Source organism: Oncorhynchus masou, chromosome 17 (genome assembly GCF_036934945.1).
Source record: "Oncorhynchus masou masou isolate Uvic2021 chromosome 17, UVic_Omas_1.1, whole genome shotgun sequence".
In the NCBI taxonomy this organism is placed as follows: domain Eukaryota; kingdom Metazoa; phylum Chordata; class Actinopteri; order Salmoniformes; family Salmonidae; genus Oncorhynchus; species Oncorhynchus masou.
In genome coordinates this window covers 9,465,780-9,490,551 of record NC_088228.1, presented here as the reverse complement: position 1 = coordinate 9,490,551, position 24,772 = coordinate 9,465,780, and the positions used below count along the sequence as shown (strand labels likewise).

Genomic DNA, 24,772 nt, shown 5'->3' with positions numbered 1-24,772 from the left:
GAATGCATGATAAATGCACGAGTCTTAATATGTTAAAACTCCTAACGTTGTTTTAATCCATCATATGGTCTCATTTAACATAGTCTTAAACTAAACACAATGTTGGTGTAAATGTACCTTAGGAGACACTTGTATATCCTGCATGTTTATTCTGTTACATGCGCGTTCCTTGTCTCCCCATCGAATATATGTTTATATGACACTGCATCAAAACCTGCGACGGCAGCTAGCTAGCGGGCTAGTTTGCTACACATTCAAGCGTTCAATAATTTAATTCACGTATGACAATTAAAGACCGATAAAACTGAGATGAGATGTTCCCCGAAGGAGCTGGGCCATACGTGGATCTTGGCGAGGTTTGCAAACATTTGTTATGCTTCAGAATTGATAGTTAGGTAGCTATGTTAGCTAACGTTAACATGACCTGTCAGAATTGATAGTTAGGTAGCTATGTTAGCTAACGTTAACATGACCTGTCAGAATTGATAGTTAGGTAGCTATGTTAGCTAACGTTAACATGACCTGTCAGAATTGATAGTTAGGTAGCTATGTTAGCTAACGTTAACATGACCTGTCAGAATTGATAGTTAGGTAGCTATGTTAGCTAACGTTAACATGACCTGTCAGAATTGATAGTTAGGTAGCTATGTTAGCTAACGTTAACATGACCTGTCAGAATTGATAGTTAGGTAGCTATGTTAGCTAACGTTAACATGACCTGTCAGAATTGATAGTTAGGTAGCTATGTTAGCTAACGTTAACATGACCTGTCAGAATTGATAGTTAGGTAGCTATGTTAGCTAACGTTAACATGACCTGTCAGAATTGATAGTTAGGTAGCTATGTTAGCTAACGTTAACATGACCTGTCAGAATTGATAGTTAGGTAGCTATGTTAGCTAACGTTAACATGACCTGTCAGAATTGATAGTTAGGTAGCTATGTTAGCTAACGTTAACATGACCTGTCAGAATTGATAGTTAGGTAGCTATGTTAGCTAACGTTAACATGACCTGTCAGAATTGATAGTTAGGTAGCTATGTTAGCTAACGTTAACATGACCTGTCAGAATTGATAGTTAGGTAGCTATGTTAGCTAACGTTAACATGACCTGTTAGGGAGCTGCTGTAACTAGTTAGATTTCCTCTGTATGAACTACTCACACCAGAAGTAACCAAGCTCTATTTGGTGGCTGTAGGAATTGTAATTGAGCTTTTTATTGAATTTAGCCAGCTCACCACTGTCGTCTTCGGTGGGGGTTTATTGGCGATAGGCATCCAAAGTTATGCTGCATTACCACCAACTAATTTCCTATATCCACATCTCCCTCTTACTAGATCTCAGCCTCTCTCTTTCCCTCTGATATTGCCCACACTGTGTCAAAACATCAAATCATGTTTTATTAGTCACATACACAGGGTTAGCAGATGTTAATGCGAGTGTAGCGAAATGCTTGTGCTTCTAGTTTCTGACAGTGCAGCAACATCTAACAAATCATCTAACAGTTCCACAACAACTACCTAATACACACACATCTAAAGGGATTGAATAAGAATATGTACATATAAATATATGGATGACCGAGCGGCATAGGCAAGATGGTATAAAATACAGTATATGTATGAGATGAGTAATGTAATATATGTAAACATTATTAAACTCACTAGTGATCCATTTATTAAAGTGCCAAAGATTTTGAGCCTGTATGTCGGCAGTAGCCTCTCTGTGTTAGTGATAGCTGTTTAACCTCTTACATCTATGGGGGCGCTATTTCATTTTTGGATGAAAAACGTTCCCGTTTTAAACAAGATATTTTGTCACAAAAAGATGCTCGACTATGCATATAATTGATAGCTTTCGAAAGAAAACACTCTGACGTGTCCAGAACTACCAAGATATTCTCTGTGCGTGCCCTAGAACGTGAGCTTCAGGCAAAACCAAGATGAGATGGCATCCAGGAAATGAGCAGGATTTTTGAGGCTCTGTTTTCCATTGTCTCCTTATATGGCTGTGAATGCGAGAGGAATGAGCCTGCCCTTTCTGTCGTTTCCCCAAGGTGTCTGCAGCATTGTGACGTATTTGTAGGCAGATCATTGGAAGATTGACCATAAGAGACCACATTTACCAGGTGTCCGCCCGGTGTCCTGCGCCGAAATTGGTGCGCAAAAGTCACCTGCCAGTATTTTTCCATGGGATACAGAGAGGAAAGCAAGCTTCCACGAACTGCATATCAATGAAGAGATATGTGAAAAAACACCTTGAGGATTGATTCCAAACAACGTTTGCCATGTTTCGGTCGATATTATGTAGTTAATCCGGAAAAAGTTTTACATTGTAGGTGACTGAATTTTCGTTTCGTTTCGGTAGCCAGACGCAATGTAGAAAACGGAACGATTTCTCCTACACACAGACGCTTTCAGGAAAAACTGCGCATTTGGTATGTAACTGAGAGTCTCCTCATTGAAAACATCAGAAGCTCTTCAAAGGTAAATGATTTTATTTATTTGGTTATCTGGTTTTTGTGAAAATGTTGCGTGCTAAATGCTACTCAAAATGCTATGCTAGCTTTGCATACTCTTACACAAATTAGTCAATTTCTATGGTTCAAAAGCATATTTTGAAAATCTGAGATGACAGTGTTGTTAAGAAAAGGCTAAGCTTGAGAGCAGACGCATTATTTTCATTTTATTTGCGATTTTCAGAAATCGTTAACGTTGCGTTATGCTAATGAGCCTGAGGCTTTAGTCACAAACCCGGATCCGGTATGGGGAGTTTCAAGAAGTTAACAGTCTGAAAAACAGCTTCTATCTCAAGGCCATCAGTCTCTCGGTTCCAGCTTTTATGTACCTGTACTGACCTCGCCTTCTGGATGGTAGCGGGGTGAACAGACAGTGGCTCGGGTGGTTGTTGTCCTTAATTCTTGTTGTGACATCGGGTGCTGTAGGTGTCCTGGAGGGCATGTAGTTTACCCGCGGTGATGGGTTGTCCTGAAGTTGAGTGAGAGGTTGTTTTCCTGACACCACACTCTGATTGCCCTCACCACCTCCATGTAGGCTGTCTCATCGTTGTTGGTAATCAAGCCCACTACTGTTGTGTCGTCTGCAAACTTGATGATTGAGTTGGAGGCGTGCATGGCCACACATTCGTGGGAGAACAGCGACTACAGGAGAGGGCTGCGCACACACCCTTGTTGAAGATCATCGAAGTGGAGATGTTGTTTTCTACCTTAACCACCCAGGGCCTCAAGCTTAATGATGAGATTGGAGGGTACTATGGTGTTGAATGCTGAACTGTAGTCAATTAACAGCATTCTTACATAGGTATTCATCTTATCCAGATGGGATTGTGCAGTGTGATGGCGATTGCATCATCTGTAGACCTATTGGGGCGGTATGCAAATTGAAGTGGGTCTAGGCTGGCAGGTAAGGTGGAGGTGATATGATCCTTGACTAGTCTCTCAAAGCACTTCATGATTACAAAAGTGAGTGCTACTGGGTGATAGTCATTTACAGTTGAAGTCAGAAGTTTACATACACCTTAGCCAAATACATTTAAACTCAGTTTTTCACAATTCCTGACATTTAATCCTAGTAAAAAATTCCTGTCTTAGGTCAGTTAGGATCACCACATTATTTTAAGAATATGAAATGTCAGAATAATAGTAGAGAGAATGATTTATTTCAGCTTTTATTTCTTTCATCACATTCCCAGTGGGTCAGAAGTTTACATACACTCAATTAGTATTTGGTAGCATTGCCTTTAAATTGTTGAACTTGGGTCAAATGTTTCGGGTAGCCTTCCACAAACTTGCCACAATTCCTCCTGACAGAGTTGATGTAACTGAGTCAGGTTTGTAGGCCTCCTTGGTCGCACACGCTTTTTCAGTTCTGCCCACAAATTATCTATAGGATAGAGGTCAGAGCTTTCACCCAACTTTAAACATCAGCTATCTGAGCAGCTAACCGATCGCTGCGGTTGTATATAGTCCATCTGTAAATAGCCTACCCAATCTACCTACCTCATCCCCATATCGTTTTAATTTACTTTTCTGCTCTTTTGCACACCAGTATTTCTACTTGCACATCACCATCTGCTCATCTTTCACTCCAGTGTTAATTTGCTAAATTGTAAATAAAAAATAAAATAAAACTTTGCTACTATGGCCTATTCATTGCCTTTACCTTCTCACTCCATTTGCACACACTATACATTTTTTTCTATTGTGTTGATTATACGCTATGTGTAACTCTGTTGTTTGTAAATGAGAACTCGTTTACCTGGTTAAATAAAGGTAAAAATAAAAAAGAGCTTTGTGATGGCCACTCAAATACCTGGACTTTGTTGTCCTTAAGCCATTTTGCCACAATTTTGGAAGTATGCTTGGGGTCATTGTCCAGTTGGAAGACCCATTTGCGACCAAGCTTTAACTTACTGACTGATGTCTTGAGACGTTGCTTCAATATATTAAAACAATTTTCCTCCTTCATGAAGCCATCTATTTTGTGAAGTGCACCAGTCCCTCCTGCAGCAAAGAACTCCCACAACATGATGCTGCCACCCTCGTGCTTCATGTTTGGGATGGTGTTCTTAGGCTTGCAAGCCTCCCCCTTTTTCCTCCAAACATAACGATGGTCATTATGGCCAAACAGTTCTATTTTTGCTTCATCAGACCAGAGGACATTTCTCCAAAAAGTACGATTTGTGTCCCCATGTGCAGTTGCAAACCGTATTCTGGCTTTTTTATGGTGGTTTTGGATCAGTGGCTTCTTCCTTGCTTAGTGGCCTTTCTGGTTATGTCGATATAGGACTCGTTTTACTGTGGATATAGATACTCTTGTTCCTGTTTCCTCCAGTATCTTCACAAGGTCATTTGCTGTTGTTCTGGGATTGATTTGCAATTTTCGCACCAAAGAACGTTCATCTCTAGGAGACAGAATGCATCTCCTTCCTGAGCGGTATGATGGCTGCGGTCCCATGGTGTTTATGTTTGCGTAGTATTGTTTGTACAGATGGATGTGGTACCTTCAGGCGTTTGGAAATTGCTTCCAAGGATGAATCAGACTTGTGGAGGTCTACAATTGTTTTTCTGAGATTCCTTCTGATTTTCTCATGTCAAGCAAAGAGGCACTGAGTTTGAAGGTAGGCCTTGAAATACATCCACAGGTACACCTCCAATTGACTCAAATGATGTCAATTAGCCTATCAGAAGCTTCTAAGGCCATGACGTCATTTTCTGGAATTTTCCAAGCTGTTTAAAGGCACAGTCAACTTAGTGTATGTAAACTTCTGATCTGACCCACTGGAATTGTGATACAGTGAATTATAAATTAAATTAATAAATTCTAAATTAAATTCTGACTTCAACTGTATTGCAGTTACCTTTCCCTTCTTTGGTAAAGGAACAATGGTAGCCATCTTGCAATATGTGGGGACAGCAGACTGGGATAGGGAGAGTAGACTTGTTCCACTGTCTCTGATTACTGGCAATAATCACACTTTCCTGTTGGATGCTTTCCTATCACATTTAAGGTCATATTCAACTGGCTGTGTCCCATCCTTAATCTACTGGCTTTGTCCCACCCTTAACCTTGTAAAAATAGCCTTCTCTCTTCTGTCCCTTCCTGCCGTCCTCCCCTCCCCCGACTTTCCTCTGTACTTTAAATAAATGCCTGCCCTTGGTATCTCTCATTTCCACTGCCTCTGATATCTCTGCACCATCACTGTCCATATCAGGCTTTTTGCATTTGACTTGCTCATTGAAACTACAACCTCAACATCCCAACTACTAAGTGCTTGTTTAGCCAGTACATCAGCTGCCTCATTCCCCTCCACCCCACATGTGCTGGGACCCAAGTATATCTTACATGTATACCTATCGGTCTAATGGGTTTGCGCATAAAAGCAGGTCTTGTCAGTTCCGTGAGCTAAAGGACTGGACTCTGCACATGAATCAGAGCAAATAACTACTCTGTCTGGCTTGACTTCCTCCATCCACTGCAAGGCCAACGGTATGGCCATCAGCTCTGTCGTATATACAGCCAGATGACCTGCAATACATTTTCTGACTTCCACCCCACATGCCTGCTCGACAAATGCTGACCCAGTACATCCTGTCCTTGGATCTTTTGAACCATCTGTGTAAATGGCCACAACATCCTGATACACAGTATCAAGATGTCTCTTAAATGAATCAGAGGGATCAACACCTCCCTATCTTTCCCTAGTCTCTCCAACACTTCTAGATCAACTACTGGAGGTGGCAGTAGCCATGGTGGATTTATAGGAATAGATTACCATTGGACTAAACTCCCTTCAATACAGTCCCATCTCCTTTGCCTGGGTATTACCCACCCACCCAAAACTCGTTCTGTATTCGCTCATGTTCCCAGCATGCCTGTAAAATCCCTTTTGCAGGATGAGACACCCCATGTGCCTGTAGGTTGACCCAATAATTCATTTCCAGCTGCTGTCTTCTAATCTGCAATGGTATATCCCCCATCCACCTGTACTGCAGCCACTGGGGAGGTCACATTTTATTTATGACATGCGCCGAATACAACAGGTGTAATAGATAAGAATAACAAATAATTAAAGAGCAGCAGTAAATAAAAATAACAGGGTTATATACACAAGGGGTACCAGTACAGAGTCAATGTGCGGGGGCACTGGTGTCAAGGTAATGGATGTATTATGTACATGTAGGTAGAGTTATTAAAGTGACTATGCGTATATGATAAACAGAGAGTAGCAGCAGTATAGAAGAGGGGGGGGGGAGGCAATGCAAATAGTCTGGGTAGCCATTTGATTAGATGTTCAGGAGTCTCATGGCTTGGTGGTGGAAGCTGTTTAGAAGCCTCTTGGACCTAGAATTGGCGCTCCGGTACCGCTTGCCGTGCGGTAGCAGAGAGAACAGTCTATGATTATAACGTTAGCTTCATTGTTAGTTAGCAAGCCAGCTATCGAACTCCAGCCAGCTAGCTAACAGCAATGAAAACAACTTTCTGACCAAAACGCAACCGAAACGTATAATATCTGAATCTGTAGCTAGATTCTTACCTGTATACATGGATGAAAGCTTCACGGCAGACTGCAACCCCTTTCATCAGACATCCTGTATTGTTTCTGTTTAGTTTGCACTGCTTGTTTGGCCCGTTGTGTTCCACTGATTTCAAGACATGTTATTTTCAGAGTGAGTCAGCCAGGATTGCACGGCACGATCGTCGTCCAGAAAGTAGTCCATCACAACTTTTTCCCAGTCCTTTGTCGATAGCGCCTGATAAATTCAGGGAAGCAATGTTATTGAGAGCAGAAGCAACATATTTGCAGTTCTCCATGGCTAAAGTTATATCTTAAAAAAAAACTGCATTACTAGCAGCTAATTTTATAGACACAGATGCAACACCGCAGACCAATCCAGCCCACTCATTATCTCAGCCAATCATGGCTAGCGGGAAGGTTGCTGCCTTTCTCTGTGGCTAAACCAACTAGGCTCGTAATTACAGATGACATACAAGTTTGATATTAAGGTACATGAAAGTACACATGCATCCATTACTGGGTGTCCTGTTACGGTAGAGGATAGGTAACTGTTTGGTGTAGCAAACCTTAACTTGGTGATTATCATCTTCTTTCTAGATTTGGCCAAACATATATCTTCTTCTAAAATGTCAGTGTCCAGTTACAAGTGGTTAGTTTGAATTTAGAAAACACTCTGTTATTAAATAAAAAATATTTTGCTCCATGAAGTAATCCAGTAATGTGTACGCCGCCATCTTGTCTATTTCAAATCTTCTCTCATTGATCGAGACGGGTGAGCGTCATCATGACATGGAGCACTTTGGGGTGAACACCCACCTGTCTCAATCAATGAGAGAAGATTTGAAAGTATCGTCACATTAAGGTTGGTCATAAGTTCTTTGTGCTACGCCAATAGTACTTACCTAATAATGCCAGCTGGAACAAGAGTAATGATCTGACTAGGCGATATTTAAATAGCTAATACCAGCAACCCTAAGAGATGCCCATCTCTTTAACTGTGTGCTCGTTGAGTTCACCTCCATCACCTGCTGCATTTTCTATCCAGACAGGCCGGGGGGAGTTCATGGACCTGGCCACCAATGAGAAGGCAGTTCATGCAGACTTTTTCAATGGTAAGATTTAAGAACACCTGTTAGGGTGAAATGATAACTCTACATAGTAAATATGGAACTATCTATCCTGTCAGAGACAGAGTTGCTGCTACATTCTTGTGAATGTTTGTCAGGGCCATGGCCGCCTTGCATCCTATATGCCAGGGTTTCTCAAACTTTGTTTTTTGCCTTAGCGCTACACAGCTGATTCAAATAACCAACTCATCATCAAACTTGGATGATTTGAAACACAACAACTAAATTGGGGCACCCCGACCAGGGTTAGGAAATCCTGCTATATGCTACCACTCTTTTTGAAGACTCTCATTACACATAAAGGTTCACCCAGTACACAAAGCTGGTTGCAATGACGTCATTCTGACATATTTTGTGACGTCATGATCAGGTTGTGTACTGATAATAAAAGTATATTTTCTAGACGTCTCTTTTAGTGATCTGAAAAAGGTGTCTTTTTTTTAAATGTCCAAAATAACAAACTAAATATGAAGTTCGAGAAAGGTCACTAAAGATCACTAAAGGCTAATTGACCAGATAACCAAAATGTCTTTCCTAGACACATTGATGTTGTCCTTGTAAAAAAATTTAAAAACTGGTTGTAAGATGGTAATATGATGTCTCAACAAGCACAAAATGACATTGACGTCCCTTTAGCATCCGGGGACAGACATAATCTGACCAGAATAGTCAGAGTAACTTTGTAACGTTGTAGTGTGGTTAACTTTGCAATGTTGCCGACTCAAAATAAATAATAGCAATGATAACCTTTGTGCTTTTCAAACATTAAGAGTCTAGCTGCTAAAATTACTAAAACATCACTGAACAGTATCAAATATATGCATAATTTTGATATTGTAGTGATCTGTTTGCGAACGGTAGCGGTGTATGATGTATTGAGGCCCTTGCGGGTCTCGATACCGCGTCTCGATACAGGGTCTCCCAGCCCGTAGGCAGACCAGCTAACAACTGATTCAATAAGGATTAATCCTTCGGTTGGATACGTAGAGATGGTTTGTTACAATACCAATCCTGAAACTCCTATCATGTTAACACTCACAGAATCAATCCAACTGTAATTTAAACACATTGACTTGGTAGGGCATTGGAACTTTGACTGGGTTGAGGTTGTTGCCTTTAACCAGAGAAGCTGAGCTGTGTTCCGTATGAGCCGAGTCGTCAGGGCAGATTGAATCCATTAGTGCCTTCCTCCAGCAGCTCACCTCCATTCTGTTTCTTCAGAACTCTGTTGGCTTCTGAAGCAGCAGGAAGCATCTTTACTGGTCTCAAACCATCATTCCTGTTTTTTATTTTGATCCCTGTCTTGAGGCAAAATAACATCAAACATGACTTCTTCTCACCATATGTCTATAAAATCCACGATGTGGAGAATGCGGACGCAATCACGGAATCCAGACATTAAAACGGAACAACAATATTCAACAATGTATTGAAATTGATAGGGAATCAACTAAAATACATTAAAAATAAATATATTTCCCCAAGTGTGTCATAATGAACAGAATGCAAGTATTTTGTATTTCCTGCAACTTTCTGAACCTTTCTGAACTTTGTGTAGCCGTTAGCGACGATGTTTTGAAAACGGCCTTCAGGGCCCATTTTTTTCAAAAGTTATCTGGATTTCGCCTATCAGGTAGGATTAAAATGCACAGAAAAATAATGAACAGAGCAGACAAACCATTGTTCTATTCATTATATTTCTATGCATTTAATCCTATCTGGTAGATGAAATCTAGATAGATCACTTATGAAAACTGGTCCCTGGTAGATGGAAAGGCTTTCACAAAATACTTCTGAATTAAATGTTAACTACATAGTAGCCTATGCTTACCTGGCAGAATGATATTTTCATTAATCCATCTCTATCATCACATATATTAAACCGCTAAACAACATCCTCTTGCTATGTACACACTGGAATGAAAGGGTAACTGTATTGTTTGAGAGATGTGCAGCATGTTATGGTTAAAATGGTGTTCAGCACGTGATATTGGAAATATGTATCTGATTGGTTGCGCATAGTTTTATTGGCAGGCCCTCATTGGTTGTTAGCCAAAGTATTCAATTGTGTTTCCTTTGAGCGGGTACAGATGGACGCAGCCTGGAACCAGCTATGTATTGTCCACTGTCATATTGGAAATAAACCTCTTCTTCCCAGACCAAAAAAAATAGTCTCCTGGTGTGTTTTAATAAATGTTGTGGACTTAGAACATCCACATTTTTGTTTTTCTGTTTGTAATTTTGAAAAACAGATGATCATACAAAAAAATATGGAAACCTGGAAAAACAAAAGTTAATACATAAATAATGGAGTCTGATTCACTACCTAGACCCGCTCTGCTGGAACATCCAGGGCTGTTCGTTTATAGGAGACATTACTTTATAAGAGACAGAATTTATGTATCTATTTCCTCTATGTGACTGTGCCTAGTTGAAGAGGCTTCCCCCAAACTTATTAAAGTGGATTGTTTGAATAAATCAAGTAGCTCACAATTTGTATTTTTGTGTGCATTTTGATTCATTTAGAGCATTGTTTTCCTAATCAAAGTCATTCCTGGAATACCCCCCAAGCCAGTCCACATCTTTGATCTATTCCAGAACTGGCAGTAGCTGATTTAACTAATGAGGGGCTTTTGAATCAGCTGGCTGGGGGGGCTCAATCAATTGGCCAAAGTTTCTTTAAAGATGTAAAATATTAGGCTAATTGAACCCAGGTCTGGTACATTAAGTGGCTACACATTTCCCAATTGAGTTCAAAGGAGATGCACAAAGACTATGTCCCTTAAACATGCCTCCCTATTTATTTTATTTAACTAGGTAAGTCAGTTAAAGAACAAATTCTTATTTACAATGTTCAGGGGCAGAATGACAGATTTTTACCTTTTCAACTTGAGGATTTGAGCTGTACGCTCGAACTACTAGGCTACCTGCTGCCCCCCTATAAACATGTAATATGAGATAGGTACTCATCTACTTTAACATCCCGTCTTAGAGTACAGGTAATGTACAAGTGGTTGGTTTGGTAGAGTCTTTCATTTGGCTTAAAGTAATGTTTTCCTGTTGTCTGCCTTTTCCTTGACAGTATTGCCAAAGTATGGTTTTTGACAACAGCTTTTAGGGGATTGACTTGTGAAGATCACAGATTATTCTAAATTCATGCATCTGTTTTTTTTCTTCACAGATTTTGAAGACCTTTTTGATGATGATGATGTCCAGTGAGGAAGATTATGGGTTTATTTTTTTGGGGGAGAATTTTTTATTTTTTTTACAAGGTGATTGAATGATAGAGTGGATGATTTTCTGGGACTACATGGAAAACTGACTATTTAAACTCTAATGACATACAATTTACATTCAGCCAAATAGCCAGTTCTAGGTTTTAACAAAATCGCCACTGCTGCCACCAGATGTTGCACGATTCCCCCCAAATATGTTGGAATGTTCCAATTTATGAGTTGACAACGTAGCTTCAACAGACTTCCAAGCTGGATTGTAGGTTTGTCTCTATCGCTCTCTCTCCCCTCTTCTCTCTGAGAACACCTGCTCCTCAGGCATGTGGAGCATAATTATATACGGGATGATCCCAGAGCCTCCGATGCAGTCAGATTGCAGATGGCAGATGATGAATGGGGCGCCGCAAAGAATCGCTTAAATGATTTGTAATGACGAATAAAAGCCTGACAATAATGGTAGTTCCTAGGTTTTATATATGGGCACAGTGAGGCTTGATGGATATAGTGGCTTAGATTAATATCCTGTTTCATTTGGTCTCCATTGGTTACATAAATGTTAAGGAGAAAGATGAGAAAATGCATATATCACTTCTCCATGCATTTGGTTACCTTGGAAATACTAGAGCAGGACACAGTATATTATAAAGCTATATATACTGTATATACAGTACCAGTCAAAAGTTTGGACACACCTACTCATTCCAGGGTGTTTATTTAAAAAAAAAAAAAAAAATTCAACATTGTAGAATAATAGTGAAGACATCAAAACTATGAAATAACACATATGGAATCATGTAGTAACCAAAAAAGTGTTAAACAAATATATGATGACAGCTTTTGCACACTCTTGGCATTCTCACAACAAAATGTCAATTGTACTCCACAAAGAATTACATGAATAATCTGTATTTTCTAAAGTAAACAACTGAAGCACAAAGTTTGAGTATGTTTAATGTTGATTTATTGGTGTGATCCAATTCCACCAAACATTGTAATAGGCTATGCTATGATTAATTGCTCAGGACACAATATTCCAAATCCAACATTTAAATAATTCTTGGCCTTTAGAATTAACACTTTCCATGTCAACAAATTAATATTTATTTTTAAACAAGTGTGGATGACGATGGTGCTACGTCACAGAACATTGAGATAGAACTCTGTTCTGTGGAACAGATTTGATTGTGACGTTGAATAAATAATAATATAAGCTCTATTCATTCCCATAGCTGTGGGATGCAGGGGTGCTGAGGGTTACCCTGAGATGGATATTCTTTTGTGCACTGGGACTTTTTTGCTCCTGTGTGAGCGGACAAAAAATAGTTTCAGTACCCCCACCACTAAACATCTTTCAGAATGTTTCACCTCGTTGACTGACCACTGTACGTGTTCTCTTCCCTTGGTGGTGGCGTGTAGTTCGTCAAACGAACACGCAAGAGAACACGTGAAAAACTGCTTACATGAAAGTGGTGGTAGGACCTCATCGTTTTTACAGCAAGGGTCTGTTTTATTTTTACGAGTTTTCAGGGTCCACAAGTGTTAAGAAACCGCTTTATGGGGCTTTTCACACAAATTTCCCTGGCCATAATGTTTCCATGAGTATAACATCTTTGCCATTAACAATATGGTTACTATTAACTTAAGAGTTGTTTTCAAGGCAACTGGTTCATTGACCTATAGAATGCCTCCGTGCATGGAAGACTGAGGAGGGAATGTCTTCACTTTGCACATGGTCCATTTCATGATCCATACATTCTATACTCCATATTATTCAAATGTTGCATAGCCCTTTTCCCACCTTCCATGTCGCATGACGTTTGCTTATGAATGGTTGATGAAGCATCTACGAAGGCCTTATGAAGGGTCATTGAAGGCTTCATAAAAGCTTTTCAAGTTGATTCCAACAGAACCAGCTCAGTGCCACCGGTCCCGGTTGGCATGTTTCCAGGTGTCAGTCAGAGCTCAGGTAGTGTGCTCATAAAGGTCTCTGATTGGACAACAGTCGCTCTCTTCAGTTGTGTTTCCAGGAAAGATGGTGTAAAAAGTTAAGATGGTGTAATGGTCAGTATTATTCAGCATTCTTGGGACTTAACATTAAATTAAATGTCAACTTCATCAATGGGGTAGGGACGTCCAAACGTGTCTGGATCGCACGGACCATAGTTTAACTGTAGGACCCTTTTTTGGTTATTTTAAATCTGTGTAATTCTGTCCTTGAGCTGTTCTTGAGCTGTCTATTAATTAATGTATTAATTAGTGTTCTGTATTATGTCATGATTTCTGTGCACCACCAGGAAGAGTAGCTGCTGCTATCGCAACAGCTGATTGGGATTCTAATTAAATACCAGAGGAATGTGTTATGAGATATATGACTAGCTATTGACCAGGGCTGTCTCCTGCTGGAACCTGCTGGAGACACTGCACATATAGTGGTAGAAGGTAGGCTGTATCTATGGCTGCGTGAGGGATCTTTACATTCTATTATACTACACTAGATGTTCTGTGATAAACAACACAGTCAGAGACAAGTTGACTGTTTTTAGGGTTTTACTGAGTGAATCAGCTCCAAGATCCATAATAATGGCTGTTCTATCCAGAGACGATGATTGTTGTCTTGATTGATATTTATAGCCATCTTAAACCCAAATTACAAATCGGTGTAAAACAAATAAGGTACATCAAAATGGTATCCCGTTAATCGGGTATTTATCTACCCAGGGGACTTGCTGTTCAGTTGGGGTAATTACAGGCCCCCTATTGGTCCATCAGCTGGCTGTACAGGAGCCAATACCGGAGCTTGTAACAGCATGCTCCAGCCATACGACATGCCTTTTTGTTTTTTAATGATCAAGAAGCTCCTTAAAAATGTTGCCCTGCACTCCTCTCCCATACAAGGGAGCAGAAAGGTAGGGTGCGCACACAGCTCGGTGAGCTATACCCCCTCCACCCCCCCAAACCAATCAACTCAGAGAGCCACTGGCTCCTTCAGGATCTCAGGAGGGCAGAGCTTCACTTGAACAACAGGTAAGTCATGGATTATAATGCCTTCCGTGTGTTACAGTGGTGTGCTTATAAAGAATCAGTATGTATTACATTTGTAAAGCGCTTTTCATTATACAAGAATGAGCTCAAAATACATAAACGTGTAATGTTTGCTAGATCGACATAAATGTGTAATGTTTGCTAGATGTCACTAATGTGACTTTCTATACAGTTCATGTATATTATTTATATAACCATGGCTAAAGCTGAGTTTATTTAGTACCGAGCTCTTTGTATGGTAGGAAAGCTAGTGTCAGTCAGTTACTACATGCCAGAGTTTATTTCAGAATCTACAATGATTCAGTTGTTGGTTTGGGAGCAAAGCTGGCAATGGATTTTCATTATAACAGACAGGAGTTCTATTCTGTTAAGTCAATCCCTCCATCAGTGGTAAAGCCAATAGAAGAATACATAATTCCAGTGAATTACATTTTAATGCCTTTTCAATACTTTGCCTCAGGAAAAACTATAGTCTAGTCCGACCAAGATAAGCAGGCTACATGATATTGTTTTGCAGAAAGTTAAAATATTTTTTGTTGAAGTTACTAGCCTTTGGTGCTTTAGTGCATTGCTCCAAGGTTGGCTGTTCTCAACCTTTGATAGAATAAACAAATTTGACTGATTAGCCATTTACAGGACAATGACTTGGGCCTGTATAAACAATTGTTTACTGCAAAGGTTATGAATTTACATGACCATACACAAGCAGACATTTTGTGAGCTCGAGGAGCCGATCACTATTGGAAATGTATAAATGATTTTAGACTACATGTTTAGAAATGTTAACAAATCTTCATTTATTATTGGTATGTACACTACTTAGACATAGTTAATGCTTATACATAAATGTGTATAAAGTCTAGCCCATTTTAGCATGTTCAGGAATAAATCTCACTCCCTCTTACCTGTTCCTCCCCCCAAAAATACTCAATATTCCCAATTTCACCCTCAGGAGACAGACAAAGCTGAAAATGGCACAGGCAGGAAGAGCGTTTTCCCTGATCTACACTGGAATCCTCCTAGTGTTATCACCAGGTGAGTAAGACTGCCGTGCTTCAGCACTTTCTACAAGATGACTGACTGACTGATTTACTGACTGGCACTTTATATCAGTCTCTTTACTGCAGCCTAGTGCTTCATTTATAAAGGTGCCGGAACAAAACGTGAGCAAGAGAGGGGGGTGACCTGAGCTCTGAGGCATGAGAAGAGGCAAAAGAAAGTATATTTTATAATTAAGCATTGCATTCATAGCACATTTGCGTAGTGGCATAGAGCAGTAGATAGAGGCACTTGCAGAAGTTGCACACAAGGGAAAATTTTGGGGGACTTTTATAAACGCTTTTCATTTTACATAACTGAAGACATTGGTATAATCTTTTTTTAATGCTGCGTTCAAAACAACTGGGAACTCGGAGCTGGGAAATCTCCAGCTTCCGACTTCAGTGCGGTCAAGACAACAGGGAATTCTGTAAATAAAAAAAAAGAGCTCCGACTGGAGAAATTAGTTTTGAACGGTCAACTAATTTGGAATTCCAGGTGGGGAACTCTGGCCTCTTTCTAGTGCTTAGACTTTTTGACCTTTAGATCAATGTCATCATGATTCGACCACATTTTTTCAGAGTTCCAAGTTGTCTTGAAAGCATTATAATATCGCACAATGATCAAAATGGCAGGCTACTTTGACAATGAGAATGGTTTTGGCATGCTCTCTCTCTCTTGCTCTCTCGTTTTACTTTGTAAAATAATATTTGGAAGATGCTAAAATATTTTGGTAGCCTACAGCTGACAGATTATAGTCTTCTCTTTTCAGCAGGAGCCATTTGCTTTCCAACGTGTTTTCCCGCAATTGTATAAATATTTTGAAAGGCCATTTTCGTCTACATGCTGTTCGTTCACTGACAGATTTGTAGTGTGTTTCCGACTGCAGGCTATGCCTTGTTTTTGGGCTACACTCCACAGCTTGGCTATTTTTAATAAGCTATTCACCCTCTGTGGCAAAATTATAGTCTTTCTCATGGTGCAGTAGGCTTTTCTGAATTGATTTCATTTCTTTCTGAACAGACGGCAGGAACTCTAACGTTGGCAAGTTTATTTCAATTGATCAGGTGTGCTCAGCTCCCCAGAACCATTCATGCGGCTCTATTTAAGCAAAAAGGGGTGTGGTAGGAAGGGGTGTGGTATATGGGCAATATACCACGGCTAAGGGATGTTCTTATGCACGACGCAAGGTGGGGTACATGGATACATATTGGTCCTATATATTGGTCATATACCACAAACACCCGAGGTGCCTTATTGCTATTATAAACTGGTTACCAACGTAATTAGAGCAGTAAAAATAAATGTTTTGTCATACCTGTGGAATATGGTCCGATATACCACCGCTGTCAGCCAATCAGCATTCAGGGCTCGAACCACCCAGTCTATAAAAGGTAATACATTATGAAGTGCAACGCTGGAGAGATGAGAGCTACAGGCTCATGTCTGTCAGAGCAGCGAGAGGGAGAGAGATCCATAGAAGGTGAATTTCATTCAAATTCTGTGATAGATATAGGGGAGGGGGGCAGCAGGATAATTAACGAAAAGGCAACTTAAATTAACTTTGTTATTAGAATTTTTACATAGCAAAAACTGCCAATTATTTTCCAGGCCACTAGAGGTACCGGATCCGGTCAAATAAGTTCCAGAACGAAACAGTCCAAAACGGAGAGGTGACAGGATCCGGCAAAAATTGAAGCACTACAGTAGTCCAATAGATTGCTTTATGATCAGTCACTTTACTCTAGACCGAAAGCATTATACATAGAGCATCATTCATACCACTAATGGTATGTACAATACAGTGCCACTGTCAAGGCCTGCAACGAAAACATGCGGTCTCTCCTTCACTGCAGCCGAGGTGAGTAAAACATTTAAACGTGTTAACCCTCGCAAGGCTGCAGGCCCAGATGGCATCCCCAGCCGCGCCCTCAGAGCATGCGCAGACCAGCTGGCTGGTGTGTTTACGGACATATTCAATCAATCCCTATACCAGTCTGCTGTTTCCACATGCTTCAAGAGGGCCACCATTGTTCCTGTTCCCAAGAAAGCTAAGGTAACTGAGCTAAACGACTACCGCCCCGTAGCACTCACTTCCGTCATCATGAAGTGCTTTGAGAGACTAGTCAAGGACCATATCACCTCCACCCTACCTGAGACCCTAGACCCACTCCAATTTGCTTACCGCCCAAATAGGTCCACAGACGATGCAATCTCAACCACACTGCACACTGCCCTAACCCATCTGGACAAGAGGAATACCTATGTGAGAATGCTGTTCATCGACTACAGCTCGGCATTCAACACCATAGTACCCTCCAAGCTCGTCATCAAGCTCGAGACCCTGGGTCTCAACCCCGCCCTGTGCAACTGGGTACTGGACTTCCTGACGGGCCGCCCCCAGGTGGTGAGGGTAGGTAACAACATCTCCTCCCCGCTGATCCTCAACACTGGGGCCCCACAAGGGTGCGTTCTGAGCCCCTGGCCACGCACGTCTCCAACTCAATCATCAAGTTTGCGGACGACACAACAGTGGTAGGCTTGATTACCAACAACGACGAGACGGCCTACAGGGAGGAGGTGAGGGCCCTCGGAGTGTGGTGTCAGGAAAATAACCTCACACTCAACGTCAACAAAACTAAGGAGATGATTGTGGACTTCAGGAAACAGCAGAGAGATCACCCCCCTATCCACATCGATGGAACAGTAGTGGAGAGGGTAGCAAGTTTTAAGTTCCTCGGCATACATATCACAGACAAACTGAATTGGTCCACTCACACAGACAGCATCGTGAAGAAGGCCCAGCAGCGCCTCTTCAACCTCAGGAGGCTGAAGAAATTCGGCTTGTCACCAAAAGCACTCACAAACTTCTACAGATGCACAATCGAGAGCATCCTGGCGGGCTGTATCACCGCCTGGTACGGCAACTGCTCCGCCCTCAACCGTAAGGCTCTCCAGAGGGTAGTGAGGTCTGCACAACGCATCACCGGGGGCAAACTACCTGCCCTCCAGGACACCTACACCACCCGATGTTACAGGAAGGCCATAAAGATCATCAAGGACATCAGCCACCAGAGCCACTGCCTGTTCACCCCGCTATCATCCAGAAGGCGAGGTCAGTACAGGTGCATCAAAGCTGGGACTGAGAGACTGAAAATCAGCTTCTATCTCAAGGCCATCAGACTGTTAAACAGCCACCACTAACATTGAGTGGCTGCTGCCAACACATTGACACTGACTCAACTCCAGCCACTTTAATAATGGGAATTGATGGGAAATGATGTAAATATATCACTAGCCACTTTAAACAATGCTACCTTATATACCCTACATTATTCATCTCATATGCATACGTATATACTGTACTCTATATCATCGAATGCATCCTTATGTAATACATGTATCACTAGCCACTTTAACTGTGCCACTGTGTTTACATACTCATCTCATATGTATATACTGTACTCGATACCATCTACTGTATCTTGCCTATGCTGCTCTGTACCAGAACTCATTCATATATCCTTATGTACATATTCTTTATCCCCTTACACTGTGTATAAGACAGTAGTTTAGGAATTGTTAGTTAGATTACTTGTTGGTTATTACTGTATTGTCGGAACTAGAAGCACAAGCATTTCGCTACACTCGCATTAACATCTGCTAACCATGTGTATGTGACAAATAAAATTTGATTTGATTTGATTTAATGGATGTTGGTACATAATAATTGATCTACAATGCCACTAAAATAAAGGGCTGTTACTTACTACACTCTACATCAAACCAATGCTTGATAATCACTTGTCAGCCATATGGGAACACAGTCTAAAGTGTACACCACCATATACAAATACATTAATCTCTGATGCCTTGGAGCTGGAATCTCTGATGCCTTGGAGCTGAATCTCTGATGCCTTGGAGCTGGAATCTCTGATGCCTTGGAGCTGGAATCTCTGATGCCTTGGAGCTGGAATCTCTGATGCCTTGGAGCTGAAACTCTGATGCCTTGGAGCTGAATCTCTGATGCATTGGAGCTGAAACTCTGATGCCTTGGAGCTGAAATCTCTGATGCATTGGAGCTGAAACTCTGATGCCTTGGAGCTGAAACTCTGATGCATTGGAGCTGAAACTCTGATGCATTGGAGCTGAAACTCTGATGCATTGGAGCTGAAACTCTGATGCATTGGAGCTGAAACTCTGATGCATTGGAGCTGAAACTCTGATGCATTGGAGCTGAAACTCTGATGCATTGGAGCTGAAACTCTGATGCCTTGGAGCTGAAATCTCTGATGCCTTGGAGCTGAATCTCTGATGCATTGGAGCTGAAATCTCTGATGCCTTGGAGCTGAAATCTCTGATGCCTTGGAGCTGGAATCTCTGATGCCTTGGAGCTGGAATCTCTGATGCCTTGGAGCTGAATCTCTGATGCCTTGGAGCTGGAATCTCTGATGCCTTGGAGCTGAATCTCTGATCAGATTCCACCCCCTCCCTCCCCCCAGAACATCAGATTCCACCCCCTCCCTCCCCCAGAACATCAGATTCCACCCCTCCCTCCCCCAGAACATCAGATTCCACCCCCTCCCTCCCCCAGAACATCAGATTCCACCCCCTCCCTCCCCCCAGAACATCAGATTCCACCCCCTCCCTCCCCACAGAACATCGTACTTCATAGTGGGGGTTTAATTGGGTGGGGGGGGTCTTCTGGGCTCTCTTTGTAGTTTTATGGTTTCCACTGACTTCCAGGTGGTATGTCTGTACAGTATGTGTATGTTTAAAGGATGTGTATGTTAATGGTCAGGATGCTGCCTGTTCCTCTAAGTGCCGGCTCCTGCCATGTGCTCCCAGGGAATCTATTAGCAGAGCCACACAACATCTGGTTCTCGTCGACTCATGTCCCTACCGTTGTTTTACAGAGTTTCTGGGGGCCGGCCCGGTGAGACAGAATGTGGAGGAGGAAGAGGGTGAGTGAGGACTGGTTTGAATGAGACAACAAGGGGAACATGTATATTAACATGTACAGTACCAATCAAGCTGGTTGACAGAATGCCAAGACTGTGCAAAGTGAGGCTACTTTGAAGAATCTAAAATATAACACTTTTTGGGTTGCTTCACGATTCCATGTGTTATTTCATAGTTTTGATGCCTTTCACTATTATTCTATAATGTAGAAAATAGTACAAATGAAGAAAAACCCGTGAATGAGTAGGTGTGTCCAAACTGTGTACTGGACAGTATGTCATACTAAAAGATTTTCAGACATAAACAGTTAACTCACTTACTGTGATACCATTATACATACATCCTTACAGTACATACACAAACATGTAGTGGTGTACTCACACATACTCATGTACAGGTGTTGATGTGTTTATTTAATCTAATATGGCTCTTTTTGAGTCCACTTTCTCTTCTTAATATATGCTGTCTTCCTCTCTCTTGTATCAGCATCTTCAGTATCCAGGGATGTCCGCAGCAAGAGGAGTCTTCCTGTTCACATGCCCGTCCTCCAGCGGCTCCCTGACTTCTGGGGATGGTACAGATTCTTCATGGATACTGGCAACCAGGAAGGAGTGAGTGTCAAACAATCCACAGATGTTGTTTTGAGTGAACATACTTTTGGTTTGATAGCTACCAGTTTATCTTTTAATCCATATACTTTAGTTTATTGACTTGTAGATAACTGCTACTTTGTACTGCGCCTCTCCACCACCCCCATTAGCCCTCGACAGTCTAGATTGAGCGAGGCACAATGGAACCAATGTTATAGTCGGGAAAAGTGAAGATGTTACCCATCTGTCTTTTCAGGCTCAATCAGATGTGCAAAGTATTTGAAAGAAAACATACAATTTGAACCCATGTCTGAATCTGATGGGAGTCTGTCTCTTCTTCCCTCACTTCAAGATCGAGGATCTGGACAAGATGTACATGATCTACCTTCAGAACAAGCACCGCTCCGAGGAGGGTCCCACCTTCAACCACTACCTCACCCACCTCAGTGCTATCTACAAGACCTGCGCCGAATCCGACGACCCAGAGTGCATCGCCGAGTCCACCAGCAAGCCCAAGGCCAAGGTGTTGATGCCCTCGCCCATCAAGACCGCCACAGTCGGAATGTGCAACCCTTATATCGACCCCTACTGCCTCTTCCCCATGGCCCCTAAGATGGCTGCCCCAAAGCCTCCTCTGACTCCAGCCCCGGCTCCGGTCAAAGCTGCCCCAGTGCCTGTCCTGACCCCCTTCCTGCCGTACCCTTTGAAGACCCCCACAGGGTTCTACGCCCCAGTCCTGGAGCCCTTCCTCACCGCTGAGCAGAAGACAGAGCTGCTGCGTATCTGTAACCCTGACGACACAGAGTGTCTGCAGTACCACCTGCGCGCCGCCTACGGCTACAGGCCCGCTACTGGACCCGCCCCGTCCTATGCTGCCCTGGGCTGCAATCCCACCAAGGACCCCTACTGCCGGCCTCAGCTGGTGAAGAAGGGCCCCTCCGGCTTCTTCCACCTGTACCCCACCTGCGACCCGGCCACCGACCCCCTGTGCATGGCTAGCGTAGCGACCCCTCGTCCCGCTTCCCTGGAGACCCCCAAGGAGCAGCACTGCAACCCCCTCTTCGACAAGGGCTGCAACCCCCTCACCGCTACCAAGCTGGCGGGCCTCACCAAGCCCGTCCTGGAGTACACGCCAAAAGACGTACCGGCACCAGCCACCGCCCCTTTGGCGTGTGACTCGCGCTACGACCCATACTGCCTGCTTGGTGCTGCCGCCGCCCTCTATAAGCCCCCCCCAGCGCTGCCTCAGGTCCAGATCCGCTCCCGCCTGGGCGTCCTCGGGAAGACCAAGGAGGGCCATGACTGCTACGTGCACTACGACAAGGACTGCACTCCTGTGAAGGCCAGCGACGAACCCAAGGCCCCCGCCGTACCCCAGTGCCACCCCTACGACTTCACCTGCAACGGCATGTCCGCCCCCGCTACCCTCACCGCTGAGGCCAACAAGCCCAAGAGCGGTGTGATCTTGCCCGATCCCGACTGCGACCCTGAATATGACTACAACTGCCGGCTTCGTCGCGCCGAGGACTCCCCCGCTGCGATGGAATCAGCGGCCAAGGAGCCCAGGAAGGAGCAGGTGCAGCAGAAGGCAGGGCCCGGGTATGCTGTCCCACAGTTCGAAGACCTCCTGAGGAATTACATGGCCATGGGTCAGTACAGGAAGAAGTACATTTAAAAAAAACACACGTCACACAAATGTCAACTAGACGCTAGAACGCTAGAACTGGAAGAAAGTGAGACAAGTTCATGTTTTACACACACACACACACACACACACACACACACACACACACACACACACACACACACACACACACACACACACACACACACACACACACACTCTCTCTCACGGTCCTCCCAAGGTATTAAAATATCTCCCATGGTCCAATACTGCTAAAGCAGGACAACTAGTGTCTTATCAACAGGAAGTTCCAGACCTGTAATAGTTAATCTGATTTGCTCAATTACAGTGCCTGAAGATATATCATTTTACTGACTGTAATATCCTGGCTATCCTGAAACCCAACATGAGTCCCTCTAGGTTTTATGGTCCCAAAGACGTCTATGTGAAAGTTGCGCATTTAATACTACGTTTGTCTTGTAGAAAAAAAATCTGTATTGTGTTTGTAGAATAGGGGGAAGCTAGCAGACTTGAATATGGTCTAATCTAAATTTGTGTCAGTATGTTGGTATGTTTTCTGTGGTTGTACATTGTCCATTTCCAGTGTTTTGTGAACATTGTCTCTCCTGAGTGTATTTAATGTTGTTTTCATAGTATATCTAAAACCTGTCAACCTCAAACCCTTCCGCTCGTTAGTTTGTTAATTTTATTTCCAAATAAAACGTTTTGAAACAAGCTCCCATTTTCTTATGGAAACATTAATTAATACACAGTACACAACGACATATCAAAGTGGTTTTGATAACATATGAAAACATAGTAAAAAGCCATTGCTGTCTGAAATGTATGTCATATTAGCAAACATGTCAGCTCGGGGATATGAACTTGCAAACTTTCGGTTACTAGTCCAACGCACTAACCACTAGGCTAACCTGCCGCCCCATTTGAGGTCCACAGGTATCAGTTTGCGTTTGCTGCCGCCGTTGGTGATGGGGGCCTCTTCTTTTTCAACTTTCACCAGACGGAGCACAAACACTGGGTTCAGCTAATCATTACATTCTCCACTGGGTGCTACCTGCTTTTAATCCTGTCACCAGACAGAGCAGGCACACTGGGTTCAGCTAATCATTACATTCTCCACTGGGTGCTACCTGCTTTTAATCCTGTCACCAGACGGAGCAGACACACTGGGTTCAGCTAATCATTACATTCTCCACTGGGTGCTACCTGCTTTTAATCCTGTCACCAGACGGAGCACAAACACTGGGTTCAGCTAATCATTACATTCTCCACTGGGTGCTACCTGCTTTTAATCCTGTCACCAGACAGAGCAGGCACACTGGGTTCAGCTAATCATTACATTCTCCACTGGGTGCTACCTGCTTTTAATCCTGTCACCAGACGGAGCAGACACACTGGGTTCAGCTAATCATTACATTCTCCACTGGGTGCTACCTGCTTTTAATCCTGTCACCAGACGGAGCACAAACACTGGGTTCAGCTAATCATTACATTCTCCACTGGGTGCTACCTGCTTTTAATCCTGTCACCAGACAGAGCAGACACACTGGGTTCAGCTAATCATTACATTCTCCACTGGGTGCTACCTGCTTTTAATCCTGTCACCAGACAGAGCAGACACACTGGGTTCAGCTAATCATTACATTCTCCACTGGGTGCTACCTGCTTTTAAACCTGTCAGTAGCAGTTGGCTACACCTTGAGGCCAAAGTGTGCTTCTGAAAACTTGTGGAAATATGCACTGAACTGCAGGTGTCGTCTTGTAAATGTTTGGTTTCTGCTGGTCGAAGAGAGCTAAGACCATCTCCACTAGGGAAAGGACGACTGATGATAAAATAAATTTTACTGCTCACTGAAACCATCTAATTTCTCAAAAAGGTTATAAAACAGCTTTGAGTAATACAGCTCTGCAGTTTAATCTTAGTTTTCACATGTAGGGCCAAGTTCCCTCACATACATTAAGCCTCGTCCTGGACTATAATACATGTTCAATGGAGGATCTCTACTGGGGACCTCCTCCGAGTTGAAAATAATTCAGCTGCGTTTTAAACAAGGCTGTGGGAACAACTATGAAGTGAAAGGAAGAAATAAACATTTAA

The 24,772-nt window shown here is 42.6% G+C and overlaps 1 protein-coding gene across 1 annotated transcript; it reads left to right on the top strand.

Moving 5' to 3' along the window:
- LOC135558406 (uncharacterized) lies at positions 1 to 23,390 on the top strand. The gene is made up of 7 exons (XM_064992187.1): positions 1 to 356; positions 8,083 to 8,149; positions 11,346 to 14,421; positions 15,392 to 15,474; positions 20,394 to 20,441; positions 20,926 to 21,050; positions 21,382 to 23,390. The coding sequence occupies exons 4-7, from the start codon at positions 15,411 to 15,413 to the stop codon at positions 22,702 to 22,704; spliced, it is 1,560 nt and encodes a 519-aa protein (XP_064848259.1). The 5' UTR covers positions 1 to 356; positions 8,083 to 8,149; positions 11,346 to 14,421; positions 15,392 to 15,410; the 3' UTR covers positions 22,705 to 23,390.
- Positions 23,391 to 24,772: the final 1,382 nt, after the last annotated feature.